General features: G+C 38.8%; 1 protein-coding gene across 2 annotated transcripts in view; it reads left to right on the top strand.

Moving 5' to 3' along the window:
* The first annotated feature begins 1,648 nt into the window (after positions 1-1,648).
* Positions 1,649-26,278, top strand: part of TBC1D22B (TBC1 domain family member 22B) — a 116,697-nt gene continuing 92,067 nt past the window's right edge. The window contains exons 1-2 of one of the 2 annotated variants that reach the window (XM_020999496.2): positions 1,649-1,886; positions 9,761-9,817. In XM_020999496.2, the coding sequence (XP_020855155.1) occupies positions 1,831-1,886; positions 9,761-9,817 (113 nt within the window). In that variant the 5' untranslated portion in view covers positions 1,649-1,830. Of the gene's footprint in view, positions 1,887-9,760; positions 9,818-23,332; positions 23,464-26,278 lie in introns of those variants that run through there. The other variant, XM_078155394.1, reaches the window with a different exon arrangement.

Genomic DNA, 26,278 nt, shown 5'->3' with positions numbered 1-26,278 from the left:
GCCAAAAAAAAAAAAAGCACTAACCAATAAGCAGTACAGTTTGAAAATCGAAATAGATTCAGGGAGAGTTTGGAGGGTACTTCTCTAACTTTAGTGACTGAATCAATAGAGAGCAATCATGCCCTCCCACAGAATGGTATTTGGTACCCTGGTCTCAATGAATTGTTGACTGAACCCATTATGCAGTTTCTTATATTCTGTTTGTCAGCATCTGGGTTGTCATAAAGAAGGAATGACTTTCCCCCTCATTATTTAAAAATACTTTTAAAAAATACTTTTGTCTATTTCTAATACACTTACTTAATACTATTATGGTCAACTGTTTGTGGTTTCACCTCTGTGGTTTTCTAGAAAGTGCTCTTTCCATAATATGATTCAATATCAACATCATCTTTCTGTATACTGATATTTGGCCATTCAACCTGTGCAATTCTTGTCTGCATAGTAGGAGCTTAATGTATGTTGGTTGAATGAATAGGAACCTCCCCCTACAATACCGGTCAGTACCTTTTCTACAATTTTATTAGCCTTAGAGAACTGCCTGCTGCACTAAAAAGTAAAGTGACTAGATACTATATAGGCATTAGTGAGACTTGAACGCAGATCTTCTTGCTTAGGTCCCAGCTCCCTATCCACTATACCAGGTTGCCTCCCTGAAATAACTGAAAGAATGTGGAATATCTAATATGTGAACTTCATTGGGACAAAGAGTACTTCTTTTATGTTACCACATACCACATACCACACCTCACCAGTCCTCTAAGTGGTTAATGGGATTCTCATCAACCGACTGCTGGTTTGTTGCAGAAGTGGCAGCCCTGAGTCAAAGGCATTTTCTTTGCTTTGTGGATAAGGAAGTTGTGGTCTAGAAAGAGAAGGTTTTTTCACTGTATATATGGAGCAGTGACAATTAGCTGGTGATGGGAGCTAGGACATTGGAATACTAGGGTTCCTAACATTTCATTTTTTAAAAAATAAATTTATTATTTATTTTGAACATTTTCTTTTTAAATTTTGAGTTCCTAATTCTTTCCCTCCCTCCCACCACTCCCCCATCCACTAAGAAGGCAAGCAAATGATATCAATTATACATGTGAAATCATGCAAAACATTTCCATATTAGCCATATCGGAAAAAAAAAAACCAAGAAAATTCTACTTCAATTTGCATTGAGTTCATAAGTTCTTTCTCTGGAAGTGGATAGTATTTTTTCATCACGAGTCTTTTGGAGTTCCTAATTTTTAGAACGAGAGTTCTTTTCCTACCGGCCCTTTCTTGCCCCACCCCACTCCCCCCCCACAAAAAAAAAGAAAAAAGAAACGGAAAAGGAAAAGAGAGAAGAGGAAAAAAAAAAAGGACAAAGTCAATTGGGGTCCTAAGAGCCCCGACTCAACAAAAAAGTGTCTTCTGCCTCTCACAAAGGTGTACGCTTCTTTACCTATTCCAATTCTTCTCAGTGATTGGCGCTCCTAAGTCCCGCCCCCATCCTCTAGGACTCCGCCCCCGCTGCCCACCTGTATGTATGCCCGACTCCTGACGTAAATCTCGACTTCGGCGGCCCACATGACGCACGCTCCTCATTGGCCTGCGCGGCGACGGCCCCCGCCGCCGACCAATGGCAGCGGAGCGGCGTGGTGAGGAGGCGGGGGGGGCGCCTACATCCAAGATGGCGCCCCCAGGAGGTGGGAGCGGGTGACCGGTGGCGGCGGCGGCAGTGGCAGCAGGAGGGAAGCGGCCTTGCTTGGCCCTCGGGTGGCGGGGTCTTGGGGGCGTCTCTCCGGCTCCCCCCTCCCCCGGCCCCGCCTACAGCCCGCTCCCTGGGCCCAAGCCATGGCCGGAGACAACAGCAAGCAGTTTTGGAAGAGGAGCGCCAAGCTGCCGGGGAGGTGAGCGAGCTAGCGAGGGAGGCAGTCTGGGACGTGTGGGAGTCGGGCCGGGGCCGGGATCCATCCGAGCCCCAGCCCCGCTTGTGTGCGCCGCTTCTAGGGAAGAGGGCCCCGGCGGGGGTTCGGGGCCGCCGCGCGATGGGGGCTGCCCGCGCCTGGGAGGTGCATACAGGAAACCCCGGGGAGCAGGGGAGGCGTGCTGGTGGTCACCCTCCTTTCGGCGGTACTTGGAGGTCTGTCTACACAGCTCCTTCCTCAAGACAGCCCCATGGGGGTAGAGGGATGCAGGAGCTGCCAGCCCTCACTTAAAGATGCAGAAACTGAGGCACCGAGAAGGGCAGCCACTTCCCCGGTGTCACACAGCCTGGAAAGGAATAAGCCCAGATGAACCCCTAGGATTTGTGACTGCTGCCCATTGCCTTCTGCACTCCTACTGCACACGCTGTTTTCTTGAGTAGATGGTGTGAGAGTACGACAGGGGGCGTAGTTGTGTTGGAAGGGCTCTCACCAAGGTGGAGAACTTGTTTCCCACCTGAAATAAGATGCCTCCTTCCAAGCCTCAGGGTTGCACATGTGGAAGGTTGAGTGAGCATGGGCCCCTCTTGAGCTCTCTGAATGCAAGGCCATCTCCTTTTATCAGGCAATCTGCAGGCATTTGTTAATTGCCTCCTCACTAAGTGCCAGGTACTTTCTCCCCCAGCTCTTCTCTTGACCACCCCTATTGTGGAAAGTGAACCTAGGGGTTCTTAGGAGATAGGGGTCCCTGATGGATCACTTTTTTTTTTGGACCCGTAATTTCATACATGTGGGAAATTCCTACTAAGGAAACTGCCTTTGCTCATGCGACTTAGAAGTTTTAGAGTTTCTTGGGACACTGAGATGTTAAGTGACTCTCTCAGGGTCTCCCAGCCTGTGTGTGCCTGTCCTGGGTCTTGAAACAGAGGATAGAGAAAGTGAAGACATTTGTCTAACCTTATATTTATTTCTCATTAGGAGTATTATAAGGTGATCTTAAGAATGTAGGTTTGTCTAGAGGATTTATCTAATTCCTTCCTTCTCTCACTTTCCCTCTCTCCCTCTCCTCACTCTCCTCTCCCCCTTCCCCCTTCCTCATCTCTATCTCACTCAAAGTTTCTAATAGCTATCATCCATAGATACTCTCCTATGATTCTGTCCTCATGCAGGTATATAGAATTCTCCCCAAATACTTCATGTATTTAGCTAATGTGTCTGCTTTTTTGATGTTTGTTGCATCATAAATATGCCTTGGCATCAGCAAATCCGTTCCCTTACATGTGATTTGCAGGATGAAAGAAGGATCATATACCTCCTCAGAGATATCTTAAGAAGTTTGTACTTCTTGAATGAACACAAGGCAATTGCAGACAGGGCCAGCTGTATTGGTGCCAGATAAACTGCCATTTCCAGTGTTTCTGCCTCTTTTTGTTCTGCTTATTAGTTTCTTTTGCTTGTTTTTTTCTCTCCCCCCACCTCCCCCTCCCCAAATGTGATGACTATGACTTAAGAGAAAAAGTGAAAGAAATGAAGGTTAGAGAAAGTTGTATAGTTATTATATTTTATTCAGTATCCAATTAAGACCCACATGGAAGGGGGAGAGGGGGACAGTGTAAATAGCTTCAAATACAACTTTTATGTTAATTATATTATTTTGAATTCATATTTGGGAGGTTTTAATAGCCCATTTCCTCTCAACTGTTCCATTTTCCTTCCTGGTTCACTGGGGTCTCCACCTCTATTAAATGCTGTACTCGGGGTTTTCCATGATGAGATCATTTTATATTGCCATGCCCTGAAAGCCTGGGAAATGACATGAGTAACTGGGATCTATGGGGAATCTAAGTTTAAAAAGTGATGTGTACAAGATGTGCCTCTACTTCTATTTTAAGTGTTTCTAATGTTGTCCTGTAAAACAATTAAGGGGAAGGTGTACCTTTTGAAACCCTGTGCTTCAGTGAAGAAAGATAGAAGAGTTTATTGTGCCCTTTGGGCTTCCCCCAACAAATGAACCTTATAACTAGGCCTTTACCCCTGCTGGTTATAGATGAACTTCCTGTTAATCCTTGATCCATTATGCATTTGGTATATTAGGTAATTGGTGATTTTTGTTAGCACTTTGTTCTTTTTTCTTAAATAGATTTAGATCTGGATTTATTTCTGGGCTGAGGACAGTATTTTAGAAATAACCGAGGATATTAAGTGATGCTTTAATGTGGATACACATTTTTAACAGCTTCTTGATCATAGAACCTCTTTCAATCACACTAAAGAAAAACTTTCTTCTGTTTTGTGCAGAACTGAGAAAACTGCTTTGTACATGTGTTTAACAACTTAGAAGTAAAATTAATTTACATTCTTTAAGCTGAGATGGAGAAAATAAAGCAGTGACTGATTGCTTTTAGTTCCTTTGATAGTGGATCCAGAAAACTTTGTGATAAAAAAAAATGGGTATCTTATTTAATAAAGTACTTCCTCAAATATGATCACTCCTCACCATAAATCATTAAAGAATTTTTTAAAAAATTTCTCCTATAAGTTCTTTATAGGACCCTTTGGTTTAATAATGTATCATTGAGACTTAGTTTGATGCTCAGGAAGGTGGTACTTTCTTATTTTTATTGGATGGGTTGATTTGTGAACTAAACTTTGTTCTCTATCTTGTTTCTGAAACCGAAATGAGAGAATGCTAACCAGGAATTGTCTAGTCCCCATCTGAGCCTCAGGGAAAATAAATTCTGCTCAGGAGAATTATAGGTGGTTAGATATTAATTGGTGATAACAGAATTGCAAGCTGTGTCTATTTGACCTTGGAGAAGCCATTCAGCCTCTCCCTGCCTCAGTTTCCTAATCTATAAAATACATTTGATGATACTGACAATATATACCTGGCATACTTGTAAAAAAAATGCTTTGTAAACCTTAAACATGAAGTATTACTATAATACATGGTAAGGTGGAAAAAGCATTACATCAGGCATCACCATCACATATCAGGCGATCTAGGAAGGAGACTTTGGACAAATATATTCCCTCTCTAGGCCTCCCTTTTCCACATCTGTAAAATATTTGGATAGATCCTGACCGACTGCCCATCCAGAGCTGAAATTCTATGTCTATACATTATTCTGATCAAACTTTCCTATTCCTGGTGGTGACAACGGATTGCATTCTTCTGGGGCTCTATGACAGTTACCCTGAGCATTCTCGTAAGTAAAAATTAATGCTTCTCTTTTTGAGTGTTGAAGTTAGAAGTATGGGAATTCTTGGTTATATTGATTGTAGTAATGTATTGTCTTTCCGTCTCTTTTGTGACTATCCCTACTCCCCATTGCTATTACCCCAGCCTCCGGCTTCTTTTACTCAGTTTCCCCTCTGTGAAATGACCACTAAGGTTGCTTCCATCTCCAGATCTCTCATCTCATGATCCCATTCCTACCAGCACTTGCTGTTGCTTTAGGGTCATTCTTCAGTGATTCTCCCTGTAAGAAGATGTGGAAGGGATCTAGAACTGTAGGGGAAAAGCCTGAGCCTCAGGCTCAGTCATCACATCCTGATTTTCATTCCTGCCAGGAGTGGAACCCTTCCTTCTTCTTACACAGAAATGATGACTGTTAATCAAGCAATTTTCATTGCTGTGTTGGGATCCAGGAGGACTGAAGAAAGTACCTAAATTAGGTACTTAGGGAAGCCTTATTTCCACTATTTCTGAATCTGGATTTGCTAGATAGGAATGATTAGGTCTTAACAAAGGCCAGACTTATTTTGTAGACACAGTATGATTCCATTCAATTCAGTTAAAAAGATAGAAGTTTAGAGGAGAAGGCCACTGCTGTCATGGAACTTTCAGTCTGGTAGGGGAATTTATTCAACACATTTATTACATGCCTGCTATATGCAAGTCACTGTGCTAAGTGTAGAGGATATATTTATACACTTCTAACTCATACAGAATAGTGCATGTCTAGGGCATCAGAGAAATGGCAGAGAATGGCTTTGTGATAGGGAAAAATAATTATCTGTTTATGAGATAAAATTTTTCTGGAAAGAAGTGGTATTTGAATGGATGAGTAGGAATTTAAGGAGGTGATTCTCACCTCCTAGTAGTGGCTTTAAAGAATGAATAGGAATTTAAGGAGGTCATATCAGATGGGATAATTATATGAAGTGCTTTACAAGCCTTAAAGCCAGTACAAATGTGAACTATTTGATAGGGACATTTCTGGTATAGGTAAACAACAGTAGCAAAGGCAGGAGGAAGTAGGCAGGTATAGACTAGATATAGATGAAGACAAATTTTCCTGTTTGGTTGCCTGAAAGGTAGGGTCCTGCCAGATGGAAGAGAGCAGGGCTTTGAATGCCAAGCAAGAAGATAAGTTTGGAATTGTTATGAAGGATGGTTTCTAGGGGAGAAAGACTGGTGACAGGAAGCTAAGGAGGTTATATAGTTGTTCAGGTAGGTGTTGGTAAACCGTCAAGGAGGCCTAACTATGATGAGAAATTAGAGGACAGGCTTGAGATTTATTGTAGTATATTAGTATAATACAGTACTATAACTGATTGGATATAAGAGTGAAGGTGGGGGAAGAGTCAAGAATAAGAGAAGTTTTGAACATGTGACCAGATAGCTAAGTTCAGTTTTGAATGTCTTAAGTTTGGGGTGTTAATGGAACATCCATGAAAGGCTAAATTACGTGTAGTTTGGTTTATGCTCTGTAGCTCAGAAGAGAGGATAGGGCTAGAATAAAGATTGGGAATTGTCTAGGAAGAGATGATAGTTGAAACCACAGAAGCGGATGACTTGCTGAAGGAGAACATGGAGAGAGTGAAGAGAAGGCAGCCAGGGATAGAACCTTTAGGGAAATTCAATTCATGCGGGTCCCCAGGAGGAAGAACCAATGAAAGATGAAGAATCGGAGGCAAGTAGAATTACCTTAGGTGTTGACTAGATTTCTGGCATCTCAGTTCTTTCATGGTATATCCTATACCTATAGCAACTTGATGAAATTTTACATTTTCCTGCAGTTGGCTTTATGTTTTACTATTAAGAAGACTTTAGTGTTTTCTGGAATTTAGAGATTTTCCTGGGTATTTCCTCTTCAGGTGCATTTATGAAAGTGTTAAATAGTACCATCACTACCTCTGATCCTTGAGGGTAAGGGGAATCCTACTATTTACACTTTTCCATTGAGGAAAATGACTTTTTTATTTCTAGTCCCATGCTCCACCATCTACCAATCACTCATTCTCCTCTTAGGGTAGATGTAGAGCTTAAAGGGACCTTACAGATCATCTATCATTGATCCCTTCTTTTTACAGATGAGGAAAGTGAGGCAGACAGAGGTAAAGTGACTTGCCCAGGGTCACACAGCTAGTAAGTGTCTAAAGTGAAATCTGAACCAACATCTTTCTGACTCTAGATCCAGCACTCTCTCCATACCACTGTGTACCAACTTTGTGACTGTAAGGTTTGTGAAACACTGAACATTTTATGTGGAGAAATTAGGATGTTGGTACACTGTTATGATTTGAGTACAGGCCTGTCTGGAGGCAGATGACTTTTTTTTTACTGGTTAATAATCGTGTTTTTTTTTTTAATTATTTATTTTATTCTGAACTTAAGAAATAAAACAAGCCTTTCTATAACAAAGTGAGTTAGAAAAACAGAGGATAGCACCTGGAATTGCAGATCCATTATGTACAACTTGCTATTCCTTTCAAATATACAACAAAGTCATCATGTGACTTTCTTTTTTTTCCCTTCCCCCCACACTTTGAGATGGCTACAGTTAGTCACAAATGTGTGTGTGTAATGTACATATACATATACACATGTGTACATATGTATATATACATACATACACGTATACATATGTGTGTATGCCTGTTCTTTTTCTGAATTCAAATAGCATATTCCTTCATTGGATCTTTGCAGTTAATTTGGGTATTTATAATAGAATGACTTGGTTGCTCAAAGTTGTTCTTAAAACAACACTGCTATTACTGCATAAAATGTTCTCTTGTTCTGCTCATTTCGCTCTTCATTATTTTGTGGAGGTCTCTCCATGCTTTTCTAAAATCACTTAGCTCAGCATTTCTTATAGCAGAGTCATATTCCATCATGAACATATAGCACAACTTGTTTAGCCATTCTTTGATTGACGGGAATTCCTGCAATTTCCAGTTCTTTGCTGCCACAAAGGGAGCTGCTATGAATATTTTAGAACATGTAGGTTCTTTTCCATTTTCCCTCATCATCTTAGAAAACAGACCTAATAGTGCTATTGCTGGGTCAAAGGCTATAGTCAGTTTAATAACTCTTTGGGCATAATTCCAAATCTCTCTCCAAAATAGTTGGATTAGCTCATAGATCACCAGTAATGAATTAAGGTCCCAATTTTTCCACATCCCTTTCAACATTTGTCAGTTTCCTCTTCTATCATTTTATCCAGTCTGATAGGTGTGAAATGATATCTCAAGGCCGCATTTTTGCATTTCTCAGATCAGCAATGATTTAGTGCATTTTTTTCATATGACTGTAAATTATTTTGATTTCTTCATTGGAAAACTGCCAGTTCATATCCTTTGACCATTTATCAATTAGGGAATGACTCACATTCTTACAGATTTGACAGAGTTCTTTATATATTTGAGATATGAGACCTCTATCTGAGTAACCGTCTTTAAATTCCTTCCCCCCCACCCCCAGTTTTCTGCCTTTCTTCTGATCTTGGCTACATTTGTTTTATTTGTACGAAACATTTTTAATTTAATGTAATCAAAATTATCCATTTTACGTCTTACAATACTCTCTATCTCTTGTTTGTTCATAAATTGTTCACCTATCCCTGAGTCTGATAGGTAATATGTTCCCATTCTTCAAATTTTCTTGTTATATCTCCCTTTATATCTAGGTCATGTATCCATTTTGACCTTATCTTGTTACATGGTATCTTTAAGAGACTTTCCCAGTTTTCCCAACAATTTTTACCAAATACTGTCTTCTTATCCCCAAAACTTAAGTCTTTATACTTGTCAAACACTAGTTTACTATATTCGTTTGCTGCTGTAGATTGTCTATTCTGTTCCACTGATCTACCTTTCTATTTCTTAGCAAGTACCAGATACTTTGGACAATTACTGCCTTATAGTGTAGTTTAAGATCTGGTATTGCTAAACCTCTTTCCTTTACATTTTTTTCCATTAGTTCCTCAGATATTCTTGGTCTTTTGTTCTTCCAAATGAATTTTCTTATTTTTGCTAGCTTTGTAAAATAATTTTTGGTAATTTAATTGGGATCGCATTGAATATATAGCTAAATTTTGGTAAAATTGTCATTCTTATTATATTGGTCCTGCCTACCCATGAACAATTAATATTTCTCCATTTATTTAAATCTGATTTTATTTTTGTACCAAGTTTTTTATGGTTTTGTTCATATAGATCCTGGGTTTGTTTTGCATGGCATCCCTGGGCAGCAGAGGGTCTTTCAGTCTTTCCTGGCTCAGATATCTGACCTCCCATGTTGCCCATGAGGTGAGAATTCCTGTGCCTGAGGCTACCTCTCCAGCCAGCTGTCCCCAGGGCTTGCTGTTTGTTATTTGGGCAGAGAAAGCCTGGAGGTATTTGCTTTTCACGTGGGCAGAACCTCCCTCCCTGGAGTCTTTCCTTAGGTCTTTTCCAGGTGTTGCAGGAGGACCACTGCCCTACCTCAGTTATTGTTTATTTATTCTGTCTTGTTTGTGGAGGGAATCTGGAAAGCTTGGGAATTTTCTGACCTACTCCATCATCTTCTTGAAGACTATTAACCAGTTGGATATATTGATGATTTTTTTCCTTCCTTTTTTTTTTCCTTTCAGTATCCAGCCCGTGTATGGAGCTCAGCATCCTCCACTGGATCCTCGGCTCACAAAAAAGTAAGTAAGACATTTGCCTTTTTCCTATATGTACTTCTCATGGCCTTCCTCACCTTGTTGAACTGACTTTGGACATTTCTCAGCCTAACTTCTTTACTAGTTTAAGTCAGATGAGCTGTCTTCCTGAGTAAAAGATTAACTCCTGTCTGAGATTTGGAGTTTTTTACATTTGTTTTGTTTTCATTGGAAGGCTGATGATATGGAACTGGCTAACCTTCTTTGCTAGGAAAGTTCCTGAATCTAATTTCCATCTTTTTTCTTACATCTCTTCAAAGTTCAGGCAAAACAAAATATGGCCAGAGGTGTGGCATGTCTTCATGGCCTCTTGCTTATCAGTGCCCTCTTCTTAGACATGAGCATGCAGTGGACGTAGAAATCAACTGGAAATTATCTCTCTTCTAAAACGTGAATGAGATAAAACCAGAGACCTTAATGTCTGGTTGAATCCCAAACAAATAGTAACTTTAAGTGTATGTGTGTTCAAACTCTGAACTGTCCTGTCATTTGACTTCATTATTGAGGATGACCAGATACTTGAGGACTAAGGACTGAAATAGCCACACAGGTACCCTAGAGGCTGTCTTAACTGAGGTTCAATCTGAAGTCTTGGTTTCCTCCCTGCGCTCTCTAGGTCTTTCTTCCCTAGGTCTTTCTAACCTCTTCATAATTGCTAAGTTTAGGAATCTGTTGTAAAGAATGAATCTTTTTGTGGAAAGATAAGTGAAAAGATAGGAAAGACCTGAATTCTAATCCATTTCAGCCACTGAGAAATGCTGGGCAGACTGCTTATCCTCTGTTCCTCAATTTCTCCATCTTGAAAACTGGAAAAATAATACTCTTGTCCTTCACAGAGATGTCAAACACACAGCCCATGCACCAGAACCAGACTAAAATGTAATTGGGAGGGGACAGCTAGGTGGCGCAGTGGATAGAGCTCCAGCTGTGGAGTCAGGGACTTCCTGAGTTTGAATGTGGCCTTAGACGCTTGTCACTTACTAGCTGTGTGACCCTGGGCAAGTCACTTAACCCTGATTGCCTCACCAGAAAGCAAAAAAAAAAAGTAATTGGGAAATACTGAACAAAATAAATAAAAATATAATAAAGCATAGATAATGTTAATATGTGTTTTTTTTAAGTCAATATTCAGCCAGCAGGGATCCTTATTTAAGGTTTGGTGGCTCCGTTTTCTATTTGAGTTTTACAACATTGCCTCACGGTTGTGTTTTGATGGGTAGTTCATGTATGTAAAAATGCATTAACTACTTAGAAGGAAAAACGCTATATAAAACTATTCATCATCATTGCTATACTTATATTTCAGATGATTCCCAGATCTTTATAGCCAGCCTCAGCCTCTCCCTTACAACTCCAGTCCTGCATCTTTGATTGCCTTTTGGATGTGTCAGACTGGATGTTTTATCTCAAGCTCAACATGTTCAAAACTGAGCTCATTGTGTTTTTCCCTAACTCCTCCCTTCTTCCTGACTTCCCAATTTTTGTTGAGTATGACACCATTTTTCTAATAAGTCTTTTCAACCTCAGCATCATCCTCTATTTTTCTCTCTTCATCACCCTGCACACACAGTCATTTGCCAAGGTCTTGTCCGTCCTCCCTTCACAGCCTCTTACATCCAGTCCCTTTCCATTCTCAGCTATCATCCTAATTCAGGCTCTCCTCACCTCTTCCTAGGCTATGGCAATAGCCTCCTAATTGGACCCGCTCCAATCTATCCTCCTTGCAGTTGCCAAATTGACATTGTTTTTAAAAAGAAAGTATTAATATATTTTGGTTTTACATCACCTTAATTTCCAAATATATCCCTCCCTCCTCTCCTCCTATCCAGAGAGCCAGTCCTTGTATGAAAGAATAAATGAGAGAAAAAAGCAGTTCTGCAAACCAGCCAGACCATCAACCAAATGTGACAATATATACGATTTCTACACCTGTAATCTTCAAAGAAGGAAGAAAGATGTGTCTTCTCATCTCTTCCTCAGGGTCAAAGGTGGTTATTATTACATTGATATTCCTAAAGCACAGTCTGGACCATTTCATTTTCCTGCTCAAGAAGCTGTTGTGATTCCTGGCTTCTGGGATAAAATACAGAATCTCTTTTTGGCGTTTAAAAGTCCTTCCTTGCCTGACTCAGCCTACCTTTCCATGTTCATTACGCATTACTCTTAGTTATACACTGTTCCTCATATACAACATTCCATTTCCCGTGTCCATGCCTTTGAAAAATTGCTACTCATGCCTGGAATGCACTCCTGACCTCCGCCTCTTAGAATCTTTGACTTCCTTCAAGGCTCAACTCAAATACCATCTCCCGCATGAAGCCTCTTCTTTGTCTCCATTCACAGCTGTCACCCTAATTCAGCCTCTCCTCACCTCTTAACTAGGCGATGGCAGTAGTAGCCTCCTAATTGGTCTCTCAGGTTTTCCCTTTTGAATCCATCCTCCGTGTAGTTGCCAAATTGATATGATTTTATTAATATCTTTTGTTTTTACATCACCTTAATTTCCAAATAGATCCCTCCCTCCTCTCCTATCCAGAGAGTCAGCCCTTTTCCCCATTTATTTCATATTTATTTTACATTACTTTTCCTGTGTACATGTTTTTCCCCCAGTAGAATGTAAGCTCCTTGATGGTAGGGATCATTTGTTTTTTTCTTCATATTCCCAACTCCTAGCATAGTATTTGGCATATAGTGGTTGCTTAATAAAGGCCTATTGAATTAAGAGATTATCTCAGATGAATAGGTAATAAATTCCTTATAATGTTACCATCTTTTTCTCATGGTTATTCAACAAGTGTCTAGAAAGTACTTTCTGAGTTATTGCTAGAACATTGATCTCCAGTTCTGTGAGATGGATATCTGGTGAGTGGATCTGGAAATGTTTGTTGCTTAGATGACTAGCTTTCCTTTGTGTTCCAGCTTAATCACTCAAGCTACATGCTTATTTTTATTTTTTGTTTTGTTTTCTGTGATGTTTCTACTAGATTAAATTAATTCTACTCCTTAGTTTTCTCCAACAGCAGATTGGCCTGTTAGGCAACATTTCTTGGTGTGTGATGGTTCTAACCCAGCACATCTTGTAATAATTAGTTTTTGGATAGTATGGGGTGGGGAACCTGTGGCCTCAAGGCCTCATGTGGCCCTCGGGGTCCTCAAGTGCGGCCCTTTGACTGAATCCAAACTTCACAGAGCACATCTCCTTAATGAAAGGATTTGTTTTGTAAAACTTGGACTCAGTCAGAAGGCCGCCCGTAAGGACCTGGAAGGCCACATGTGGCCTCGAAGCTTCAGGTTCCCCACCCCTGGGATAGCATTTTAGTTTTGTGTTAGTCCATTTATCAACCCACATTTGTCATCTCTTACTCTCCTTTTATGTTTGGTCTGCTAGTAACTGTAACCATATATTGTCCACCCCATTCTCTCTGTACTGAATTGCCTTACTGTTCACCAAATATCTTGCTTAAACCAAAGATTAGATACAATTTTAAGTGTTATTATGCTTGAAATTGCCCCAAGACTTTTGGGACACACTGTATGTAATCTCCAAAGTTGGTACCAGGTTATTTAAGGCAGGCAGCCACTTAGGGCTGCATAAAAGGGATGAGGGATACTTCCTAACAGTTGAATTTCCATCAGTTTCAATTAATTTTCTCTCCCATCCTTTCCCCCAATTTAAAAGAAAAAAAGGAAAACAAAACCTTTGTAACAAATGTGCATAATCGAGCAAAACAAATTACTGTATTGTTCGCATCCAAAAAATATGTGTCTCAATCTGCATCTTGATCCATTACCTCCTTCTTTGGAATCATGGTTGGTCATTGCATTAATTATAGTTAAGTCTTTCGAAGTTGTTTATCTTTACAATGTTGTTATCATAGAAGTTGTCCTGATTCTGCTCACTTCACCCTGCTCACAAAAGTCATGGAAATAGTTTTCAAACCTTCTCTGGGTCCTTTAATCCCCTGTTTTAACTTTGCTAATTTTGACTAAATTATGTAGATATGTATCATGAAGCTCTTTTTGTTTTAACACTTGAGTTTTCAATTTGTCAGGTGTTTCAAATACTGTTTTCTCAAACAGTGATGTAAAAATATGACAGTTTTTATTACCAGTTTATATAGGTTGCAATAAGACTTGATTTAGAAATAAAAGCAGTTTTGCACTCTGTGAGTAATATAAATTATTTATGCTAATTACCCTCCTTTCTCAGGATGAAATTTATAATGTAACTTTTAGGTGCTCATGATGTTTGCTATTAACACTGTGTTGCCATTGCATCTAGATCTATATTAGACCTAATTTAAAAATTTAAAAATTCCAAATTAATATTTCAAAGCCAGGACTGAAGACCATTTGTTGGCCTTATTTCATTATCTGCATTAATATAAATTTAAAATGTTTTCTCCCCAAGAAAATTGAGTATCTTATTTAACTTTTCATTCATTGCTTTGTGGTTCATTCTTGTCAGTTGCAGGAAACTTAGATAGTTATGGGTTTCTCCTTCCACTGGTCTTCAGTAATTTGAACAGCATCATTACAGTAAGTTGACCCCTTACCCTTTGTATTAACTTACAGTTACTTCATTGCATTTGTGATCTCATCAGTATGAACCCAGCCATGCCTTCTTATCCTGAATGGTTCTTGTTCATGTTTTTCCATAAATCTTCTCTATCATGACTCTACCCAAAGCATGTGAGGCCTTAACCAAGTCAGTATTTCATGCATACCAGTGCAATACTCAGCCTGTGTATTAGATTCTCCTCTTGATACATGACCAGCCCATCTTCTTTCTCCAGTCCTTTATTCTGCATATGAGTCATTGTTGATGATGTACTATAGCCAGTTGAAAACCAGCAGGCACTTTTCCGTTTTCCTTTGAGGTAACTGTCATTTTGATTCTTTTAGGATTGTGGTGTTCCATAAATTGGAACTGTGTAGCATCATCGGGAGAATACTAGTGCTAAAAGGTGAGCTTAGTGGCAGGAAACCGTTTAATATTAATGTAAGCACTATGCAGTTTCCCAAATGAGGCCCTTCCCGTTTTCCTCCTATTTAATTCTGATTCCTGCTCATTGTCCATCAACAGGGCCTGTCCACCTTAAATATACTGATATACACTCATTGGTTGCCCATCCACTTGGTGTTTCTTGGGTGGATTATTGGGTCGTTATCTTGACGGTCTTTTGCAATCAGTTGTCTCCAATTGAGCACATCTACACATTCATTTACTTTACTGAAAAATATGGGGAACCCTGTACTAGATCCTGCTGGCTTATTCTTTATTTGATTTAGCAAAGCAAAATTCATTATTTAAGGCTCTCTTCCAACAAAGTATCTTCCATGCATATATGTTAAGATCATAACAAAATTTACTAACAAATGGGCAGCTAGATGGCATAGTAGATAGATTGCTGGGCCTGGAGTCAAGAAGATCTGAGTTCAAATTCAGCGTCAGCCACTTATTAGCAGTGTGATCCTGGGCAAATCACTTAACCCTGTTTGTCTCAGTTCTTCATGTGTAAAAATGAGGGGAGAAGGAAATGGTAAACCACTCCAGTAACTTTGCCAAGAAAACCCCAAAAGGGATAGTGAAGAGTCAGACACAACTAAAAACAACTTACCGGTACAAATTACAGAGGTGATTTTATTCAGTGGTCCTCTTATCAATATTAAATGAGGCATACAGTAAGACAGGCTCTTGACAGATATGTTTGCCATTGTCTTGAAGTAGTCCCTGTGCAAACTTCAAATGAAAGTATCTTCTCCATAAATGGGGAGGCACCCTCGATTCTCTTTGTGGATGATGTGTGGATAATTGATCAGTCTCCCAGCCTTAAGTCTCTTCCCTCTCCAGTCCATCTTCCACACAGCTGCCAAAGTGATATTTCTAAAGCGTGTCTGACCATGTCACTTTTCAGGTCAGTAAATTCTAATGTCTCTGTACCACATGTAGGAACAAATACAAAATTCCTCTGTATATTTTTTTGTCTTGCATGGCTTTACTTATTTCGTCAATGTGGCTAGAACCAATTCCATAAAGAAGTGGGATAATATTCACAAAAACATTGTGGTTAATTAGCATAACTTTCATCACCATTAGGGCTATATTTGATATTGTACTCCTCAAGACTCAAGCTGTCTCTGTAAGGCATTAACTATGTTAGTTCCCCTTCTATTACTTTAAACATTCAAAGTTTTAAAAACATTTTTTTAAAAATTCTGAACTTGACACCAACAAATAAAATGAACATTTCCAAATAAAAAGTAGAACAGATAATTATCTGAAGATTACATGTGAAACCATGAATCTTTTAAAACTTTTCAAGTAGATAATAAATGTAATATTACTTTCAAAGTTGTCTCACTCATTTGTTTCCTTCTGAACTACCTTCTATTTAAGTACATTTAAAAAAATGCTTCAGTGACCCACTTTTCTTCTTTTTTTTTGATAATATAATTGTTAGCCTCCTTCTCTTCCCTAAATTCCCCTCCTTTTTTTTTAAAAGAAAAAACAAAAGCCCCTTATAACAAACACACATAATCAAGCAGAACAGATCCACACAATGGTCATATCTGAAAGCCTCTATCTTATTCTTCACTTTGAGACCATCATCTCTCTTTCAGGAGGTATATAGCATTATTTATTAATCAGTGCCCTGGAATCATGATTGGTCATTTCGTTGCTGAAATTTCTTGAATCTTTCATAGGTGACTTTTTTTTACAATGTTTTTGTTATTGGATAAATATTTCTCCTGATTTTTCATGTTTCATCTGCATCAGTTCATATAAATCTTCCCAGATTTCCCCGAAACCATCCCTTTTGTAATTTCTTATGGCGCAATATATTCCATTGCATTCATATATATGTACAATAATTTATTCAGCCTTCCCTGATTGAAGGATGCTCCCTTTGTTTCCAGGTCTTTGCTACAACAAATGATGTTGCTATGAACATTTTCGTACATGTTGGTTTTTTCCCTCTTTATCTCTTTGGGATACAGGTGTAGTAGTATATTACTCTGTCAGAAGGAATGGACAGCTTAATGACTTTGGGGGCTTGGTTCTAAATTGCTTTACAGAATGGTTGAACCAATTCATACCTCCACACACAGTGCATTAACATGCCGTCTTTCCACCGCCCCTCCAACAATTATCTTTTTCTTTTTTTTTAACGTCATCTTTGCCAGTCTGATAATTGTGAGGTTGAACCTCAGAATTGTTTTAACTTGTAGTGATTTGGAGCATTCCAACATTCACTGTATTTATTTTGTTTATGCATAATTTTTAATTTTACGTAATCACAATTGTCCATTTTATTCTCTTCAGTCCATTCTGTCATTTACTATGAATCCTTCTCACATCCATAGTCCTTGTTTGCTATGAATCCCTCTCCAGTCCATAGTTACAAAAATTATTTCCTGCTCCTTTAATTTGCTTATGGTAGGATCTTTTACAGCTAAGTCATTTTTCTGTTTGGAGCTATCTTTGTATGTGGCATGAATGTTGATTTATACCTAATGTCTGCCAAGATTGCTTTTCATTTTTCCTAATTTTTGTGGAAAAGTAGATCTTACCTCAGTAGTTGGAGGACTTGAGGTTTATCAAGCATTGTGTTCCCTTCAGAAGCTATGTGTATTTGCTTCTTTGTGTTGTGAACCTAATCTGTTCAACTTATTTACTTTTTTATTTTTTAGCCAGTGCTAAATTGTTTTTATGATTACTATTATTTTAGTACTGGTAGTCTCCATTCCTTCTCACCATCTTTCATTTTTCTCCTTAAGATTCTTGACCTTTGTTCTTCCTGATGAATTTTGTTTTTTTTTCTAGCTCTTTAAAGTATTTGCTTGTCGGTCTAACATTGTTTAATACATTTAATTAACATCACCAGTTTTTTAGAGGGTGAGACAATTGGGGTTAAGTGACTTGCCCAGAGTCCCACTGCTAGCAAGTATCAAGTGTCTGGTCTGAAGCGGGATTCGAACTCAGGTCCTCCTGACTCCAGGGCCGGTGCTGTATCCACTGAGCCACCTAGCTGCTCCTCAACATCATCATTTTTATTCCATTGACGTGGTCTACGAAAGAGTAATTGGTAGTACTCCAATTATTTAGATCTATTTCTATAAATAGTGTTTTGTAATTGTATTCATATGGTCTCTGTATATGTGGGTCCTGAATGTTTTTCACATTCTGTATTTATTTTGAGTGAAATTTCTTATTCTTTCTTTTCTTACTGTGTTTTGTTGGTGGTGTACAGAAAAACTAATGATTTGTGTGAATTTTTTTTTCTATTTTACAGTTTGCTCAAGTTGTTGCAATTTTTAGTTAAACTTTTAGTGTTCTTTAAATAGAATATCATATTTTCTGCCACATGGATAGTTTTGTTCTCTCTTTGCCTGTTTTTTATTCCCTTAATTTCTTTCTCTTGTCTTATTCCTATAGCAAGCATATCTAGTACCACGCTATGGTAATGGATAGCCATACTTTACTCCTGTTATTACTGGAAAAGTCTCTCTAGCCTTTCTCCATTACATATGACTTTGTGCCTTGGTTTTGTTGATGTAAGCATTTAGGGATGTAAATTTTCCCTGAAGTACTGCTTTGGTTGTATCCCCACAAATTTTGGTACGTTGTCTCATTGTTGTCATTATCTTTAATGAAATTATTATTTCTATGATTTTTTTCTTTTACTCACCCATTTTTTAGGATTAAGTTGGTTAGTTTCTAACTTATTTTTAATCTATACTTTAAAGGCCCTTTATGGAATGTAATTTTATTGCATTATGATCAGAAAAGATGCATTTAATTTTTCCCTGCTTTTTTGTGTTTGTTTGTAAAGCTTGGTCAGTTTTTTTGAAGGTGCCATGCACATTTGAAATAGGTATATATATTCCTTTCTCTTCCTATTCAATATTCTACATGGTTCTATCATATTTAACTTCTCTAAAATTCTATTCCTTGCCTTAACTTCTTTCTTTATTTTATACTTAGATTTATCTAGATCTGAGAGGATTAAACTGAGGTTCACCCCACTGTTACAGTTTTACTATTTCCTCCTACAGTTCATGTAACTTTTTCTTTGAGAATTGAGATGCTATTCTGTTTGGGGCATATATGTTCAGGATTGATATTAGTTCATTGTCTATGGTACGTTTTTAGCAAAATGTAATTTCCCTGTTTTTCTCTTTTAATTAGGTCTGTTTTTGCTCTTTTCTTTGAAATCATGATTGCTACCTTTTCCTTTTTTATTTCAGCTGAAACACAATATATTCTACTCTAGCTCCTTATTTTAACTCTAGGCATCTTTCTGTTTCAGGTATTTCTTGTAAACAATATATGATATGATTCTGATTTCTAATCTATTCTGCTGTCCTCTTCCATTTTATGGATGAATTAGTCCCATTCACATTCACAGTTATGATTGCTAACTGTGTATTTCCCTCCATCATATTTTTTTACACTTATCCTTCTCTTTTCTACCCTGTCCCTTTCAGAATCTGTTTTCCTTTTGACTACTGCCTCCCTTAATCTACCCTTACTCTTTTTCCTACTGTCTTTCCCTCCTCCTTCTAGTTTGGGTAAGATTCTGTACCTAAATGTGAGTGTATGTATTTTCTTTCCTCCTTGAACAAATCCAGATGTGAGTGAGGATCAAGTACTCCCCTCCTCTGCCCTTCCATTATATACTGTTCCTTACATGTTCCATTTGTGGGAGATAATTTTCCCCGTTCTTCTCCTTCCCCTCCTCCCCATTCTATTCCTCTTCAGAGATCATCCAAACATAATAGAATCACACCCAGTCCCTCTGTCTAATTAGGCTCCCTCTAAAACCCCTGGTCATGATAAGGTGCTGAGGAGTTACATATATCATCTCTCCATATAAGAATGTAAATGTTTTAACCTTGTTTAGTCCTTTATGCTTTCTCTCTCATGTTTGCTTTTTTTACTTCTCTTGAGTCCTGTGTCTGAATGTCAGATTTTCTGTTCAGCTCTTGTCTTTTCAAAAAGATTATTTGAAAGTTCTCTATTTCATTAAATATCCATTTTCCCCCCTGTAGAATTATACTCAGTTTTGCAGTGTGTAGTATTTTTGGTTGTAGTCCTAGATCCTTTACCTTTGGAATATCTTATTCCAAACTCTCCATTTCTTTATAGTAATAGCTGCTAAATCTTATGTAATCCTGACTGTAGTTCTTCAGTATTTAAATTCTTTCTTTTTGGCTGTAGTATTTTCTCCTTAACCTGGGAGTTCTGGTTTTTGGCTATAATATTCCTAAGAGTTTTCATTTTCGGGTTTATTCTAGGAGGTGACTCATAGATTGTTTCATATTCGACTTTGTCTTTTGGTTCTAAGAGATCTGGGCAATTTTCCTATGTAATTTCTTAAAATATGAGGTATAAGTTATTTTTTTTTAATGGCTTCTAGATAGTCCAGTGATTCTCCTTCATCTATTTTCCAGGTCATTTATTTTTCCTATGAGATATTTCATATTTTCCTCAATTTTTTTTTAATCTTTTTACTTTTTGAAAAATTATTTCTTAATGTCTTATGGAGTCATTAACTTCCATTTGGCCAATTCTAATTTTTATTTTTATTTATTTATTTTTTGCTAGGCAGTGGGGTTAAGTGACTTGCCAGGGTCTCACAGCTAGTAAGTATCAAGTGTCTGAGGCCAGATTTGAACTCAGGTCCTCCTGACTTAAGGGCTGCTGTTCTCTTCAGTGCACCACCTAGCTGCCCCCAATTATCATTTTTAAGGAGTTATTTTTTTCAGTAAGGTTTTTGTACCTCTCAAAGCCATTAATTGTCTTTTCATAACTCTTTCATAACTGTTGTTTCTTTTCCCACTTTTTCCTCTGCCTCTCATTTTTTTTAACCTTATTTTTTCTCTTTTAAAAATCTCTCTCGTTAACTCTTCTAGGAATTCTTGTTGAGCTTCTATCCAATATGTATTTTTCTTTGAGGCTTTGCTTGTAGGTGTTTTCTTCTGTTCATGTCACAAGCTTCCCTGTCATCATAGTAGTTCTTTATGATTGGGTTCTTCTTTTGTTTGTTCATTCTTCAAGCCTACTTCTTGATTTTGAACTTTATGTTAGTGTTGGGCTCTGCTCACTTTTGGGGGAACTAGCCTGATCTGTCCTTTTGATGTCCTTCTGCTGTTTTCACAGCTTAATCTTGGGGCCTGCAAATTTTCAGTGCTCCCAAAGTGGTGTGATCTAGGGAGAGGCTTATTCATTCGTTGCCCTTCTGATCTGAGCTCTCCAAGTTCCTGACCCAGGTTTGGGGCCTCTGGTTTGTGTAGTTGAGATTCAGTAGACTGCTGGACTCTGTCACTCTTCATTTCTGAGTGATTGAACTGCTGGCTCCCCTGTGGTCTTGGTCTCCTGCTCTGGTAATTCCATTATAGGTTTGTGTACTGGGCTAAAGGTTAGAACTGAATTGCCTGTTCCTGGGCTCAAAGCCACATAAGCTACTTTTCTGGAACTTGTTCTGTTCTCAGTATTCAGGTAGGCCGTACACTTGCTCAAGATTACTCTCCTCTGCCCCAGGTCTGCGATCTGGAACTGGGTAATGGGTGAGAGAGTTGCCAGATGACGCCTGCTGCCAGCACTAGCTCAAAGGTCACTTGGGATTTCTTCGTGCCCTTGTGCTCTGACCCAGCTTCCTTTTTATCCCTGGGTGCTGGAATGCTCCCCACCCACCCTCCACCACTGCCACTGGTTTCCCACTGTGTTCTTGGCCAGCTCGCACCCCAGTGTCCATGGAAATCTCTATCTTTCTAAGCTACCCTAGGCTAGAAAAATTATTCACTGTGACTTTTCCTTGGCTCCTGATCAGAACTCAGATACTTTTTAAGTAGTCCAGTGATTCTTACATTATATCTCCTTGACTTTTTCCAGGCCATTGTTGTTTTCATATTTCTTATTGTCTCCTGTAGTCATTGACCTCTGTTTGGTCTGCTCTGATATTTAGCAAACCAGTTACCTGAATAAGCTTTTATACCTCCTGTACTAAGCTTTTCATTCACCTTCTAGCTCTTTCTCTAGAGTTCTCATTTAGTTTATAATACATTTTTAAAAATTTCTTATTTCATCTCTTCCAGGAATTCTAATAGACTTTGTTGGCAAGTTATACCTGTATTTAAGCTTCTACCCATAGTGACTGTGGAGTTGTGCTCTTCCTGTAGGCCTATGTCCTAGATGTTCTTAGATCCATAAAATTAATTAATTTTCGGTATTTTCTTTTGTATATTCATATTTCTAGCCTCAGTTCCTAAACTGAGATTTTTGTTAGCGCCAAACTCTAGTTGCTTTTGCAGTCTTCTTGGATGGGATGGTGGGCCCGCATTGTCTTGGATTTTGCTGCCCTCCCTTCCCTGCTGTCTGCTGTTCACAAAATGCTGGTGAGTTCTAGCCTTGTTTATGTCCTCCAGGCAAGAGCACTTTAAAGTTCTTTGAAGTCATCAGGGTTGGCTCATGCCTTCTTGCTGCAAACTTTCAGAGCCCCATACAGATTGACTGCTGTCCTCTTTGCTTCTTTTCAGACTTTGCTCTAAGAGTCCTTAACTACCCTGGGGCTTTATAGAGAGCTCTGATCTATAGGTGTCAAACAGGAGGGTACGTGCCTGCAGTGTGCCCAACCAGATTATAATGTAACTGGAAAATATTTTACAAAATAAATAAAAATACATTAAAACAAAGATAACATTACATTTCAAAACTAAGCTAATATGTGTCCACAGGGCTCCTTATTTATAGAGTAGCAGCCCTGTTTCTATTTGAGTTGACACAAGTGCTCTGGTATTCTGGTGTCTGAGTGGGCACTGCCTTGGGGCTTCCTGACTGAAGCACTCGGAGGCTGTTACAGCTAGCAGGCCTCCCAGAACTGTGCTTGCCTCGACCAGCCCTCTGTCCAGGCTCTCTTTTTAGCACTGGTAGACTTGAGGATCCATTCTAGGCTGGATGTAGCTCCTCACTATTGTTTCTTTATGTTTTACGCACTATTCATTCTGGCACTTTTTTTGTTTTATCTTTCCTAGAGTACATATGTGAGAAGCGAGCTTTTTTGTTCTTATTCATCCCATTATAATCCATCTCAACCGAAAGTGTCTATATGTAGTACCAGGTGCCTCCTACCTTTCCAGCCTTATTCAATCCCAGTGCCAGGCACCGTGCTAAGTGCTGGGGATACAAAGAACAGTAAAAACATAGTCTCTGCCCTCAAGGAGTTTACATTCTAATGGGAGAGACAACATTCAAACAGCTGTCTGCATGGTTGTTTATCCTTCATACTCAGAGGACCTGTGACATCATGATGCTGGGGTCAAGGTACAGTGTGTTATGCGGCTGATCAGTCCAATACAAACTTAGAAGACTCTGCCACAGGTCAGGCACAAATAGTCTGTTTGACATTTGGGATGGAGATGTCTCTAGATTTGCATGTCTCATATTTCCTTTGTGCTGCTGAGATTCTGCTTCACTCATAGATTCACTCATTGAGCATAGTGCCTTCTTTGATGCGGGCTTGCCACACTGAACAGACCCATGCTAGTGTCTCCCATGTCTCACAATTGATACTACAGTTCTTCAGAGACCTTGAGAGAGTCCTTGCACTGCTTCTTCTGTCTTCCATGTGAGTGCTTGCCTTGTGCAAGGTCTCCATAAAATAGTCTTTTAGATAAATGTACGTTTGGCAATCTGGGCTATGTAACCAACCCATCAGAGTTGTACTCTCTGCCATAGAGTTTGAATGCTTAGCAGTTCAGCTCAAGAGAGGACCTCAGTATCCAGTACCTTATCTTGCCGGGTGGTCTTAAGAATCTCATGAAGACAATTCAGATGAAAGTGGTTCAGTTTTCTGGCATGGTGCTGGTAGACTGTACAGGTTTCAAGTGTGAGGTAATCTCTGAAGGAGTGCCCAAGTAGGGGGTGGGCTGGGGGAGGGACTAGAAAAGACCTTGCAGAGAGTGTGTTTGAAGCTGAGTTTTGAGGGAAGCCAAGAGGTGGAAGTCAGAGGGTAAAGCATTCCCATGACTCTGGAAATTTAATACATTACACCACTTATGACTATGGTAAGTGCCCAAGTGGGTTTCTTGCAATTTCTCATACACAGAATTGTACCTCCTATTTCTGTGCCTATGCCTATAATACACCTCCTCTTTACCCCTTCTTCTTAGAGAGCTCAACTCAAACACCACCTCCAGAGTGACTGGAGAAATCAGTTCCTGATTTCTCCCTCCCCTACCAAGGGTCTAATGCCTTTTCTCCTCCCTCATGGTACCATCTATTTATTTGGCATATACTTTGTTTCTACTTTTTCTTCTGTAATAGAACTTAAACCCCTTGGGATCAGGGATGATTTCATTTTTATTTTTGTATTTTCAGTACCTAATACAGTGCCATATTTATAGGTGAATAATTTATGCTTTTTACTTGATTGATTGTGAACTTAGTTACCAAAATATCATTATTATTACCTATAGTATTGTATGTAATTTTTTTTTGTAGCTCAGCTAAAATTAGCCAAAGTATATTATTGACTGTTAGAATAATTTATTATTGGGAAGTATCTTGGTGATCTAAGAAGAAGCTAGAAATCTTTTGAAGTCATGACCAAGCATGATCTGTTGTCTGATTCAGTAACTCATCAAACTAGCCTGTGTAAAACTACTGCATTTACAGATGTCTGTTTCCTCATTTATTTCTATTCCTCTGTCAGCATCGGAGTATTTTTTTCTATATAGATTGTTCCTCCATTAAAGGCCTGCTCAAGTGTCTTGACTTGGAAATAACATTGGCCTTGAAGGCTATGCTATTGGCACAGTTCTGGAACCTCTTATCAAACTAGAAGGATTCCAGGTAAAGGCTTGTTTGTGGAGGACTCTCCTAGCCGAGTACCAGAAGCCTGGCCACCAAAGGATGAATTGTTTTAGTCATTTCAGTTCAGATGGAAGCGAGGAGATTTACACAAGATAAAGATTATTTTGGATTTTGAACCACTTCATGAACTTCTCTGACCTCTAGCATATTGAGTAGATAACTCTGAGAAGGATTTATGGGAAAACATGGGCAAGAATTGTACAAGATGAGAGGTTGCTATTTTTATTGGTGGAAGTACTCACTGTTCCATTAAAGCAGCAATGTATAAATTCTTGTGAAATTTTAAAAAACACCAGATTTAAATGTGAAGATTTGAGTTTAAATCTCAGCTCTTGTCACTTACTACCTGCAAGGGAGTGGCAGTGTAAGTACAATGGAAAGAGCCCTGGTTCTAGAGTCAGAGAGCTTGGATTCCCATCCTGTCTCTGACATTCATTACTTACGTGACCTTGGACAAGTTGTTTGACTTCCCTATCTCCCAGTTCCATCATCTGTAAAATGAAGGTATTGTGCTACATTACCTCTAAGGTACCTTCCCCCTTGGAGTCTTTGGTCCTGTAAACCTGTGTGACCTTGGACAAAGCCCTTTTACTTCTCTAGGTCTTCATTGTCTCCTCTGTAAAATGAAGGGGATTGTACTTGAGAGATACATGTAGATTGTTTCACAACTAGATTATAATATTAGTTCCTAAGTGGCCATGCCTTTTTTTTAATACCACAGTTATTCCCTAATAACTTCCACACTCACAACCATCCATACAAACAGTTAAGCAAAACTGACTGATACAGTGATTGTGCCTGACAACGTATGTATCATTTTGTATATTGATTGTACTGATATTGTATTCAATAGAAGTTATTTACCACAGAATCACAAAGTCTGAGAATTGGAAGGGAACTCGGTAGTTATCTTAAGCAAGAATCCCTTCATTTAATATTTTGTTGTTGTTGCTGCTGTTTTTAACCTTTTTCTTTCTTTCTTTCTTTTTTTCAATGTGGTAGACACTGGAAATTCAAAGAGAGAGAGGACATGGTTTCTGCCTTACAGGAGTTTATATCCTACTGGGCTAAATATTTCTAACAATTCCATCCAGCTTCTACTTGAAGGCTTCCAGTGAATGAAAGCTCAGTATCTCCTGAGGTAGCCTGTTCTACTTGTTGGTAGCTCTAATTATTAGATAATTTTTCCCTATATCAAGCTGAAATTTATGTCTCTATAACTTTAGCCAGTACGTTGCTCCTGGTTCTGCCTTCCAGGGCCACACAGTCAGTCTGATTCTTTTTCTGCATGTTAATGCTTTGGATACTTGAAGACTTTTACTATGTGCCCACAAAGTTTACTTTTCTCCTGGCTAAATAAAACAGCCCCAGTTTCTTCACTCAGTCTTTCTTTGGCATGTACCAGTAAGCTCTGGTGTACTTTTGATGCACTGATTTATTTTGATTCTGTGCCAACACATTTTGTGGCAGTTATTTCCTAAAACATTCTTAGGCTTATATGCTCTCTGATTCAACATTTTTTTGTATTGTTCTCCTTCTATTCACCTGTGTAGCTACTGCCTAGTTCA

The sequence above is a fragment of the Phascolarctos cinereus genome, unplaced genomic scaffold (genome assembly GCF_003287225.1).
Source record: "Phascolarctos cinereus isolate Bilbo 61053 unplaced genomic scaffold, phaCin_HiC Scaffold_5;HRSCAF=322, whole genome shotgun sequence".
Taxonomy (NCBI): domain Eukaryota; kingdom Metazoa; phylum Chordata; class Mammalia; order Diprotodontia; family Phascolarctidae; genus Phascolarctos; species Phascolarctos cinereus.
This window is presented reverse-complemented; position numbering and strand designations above follow the sequence as displayed.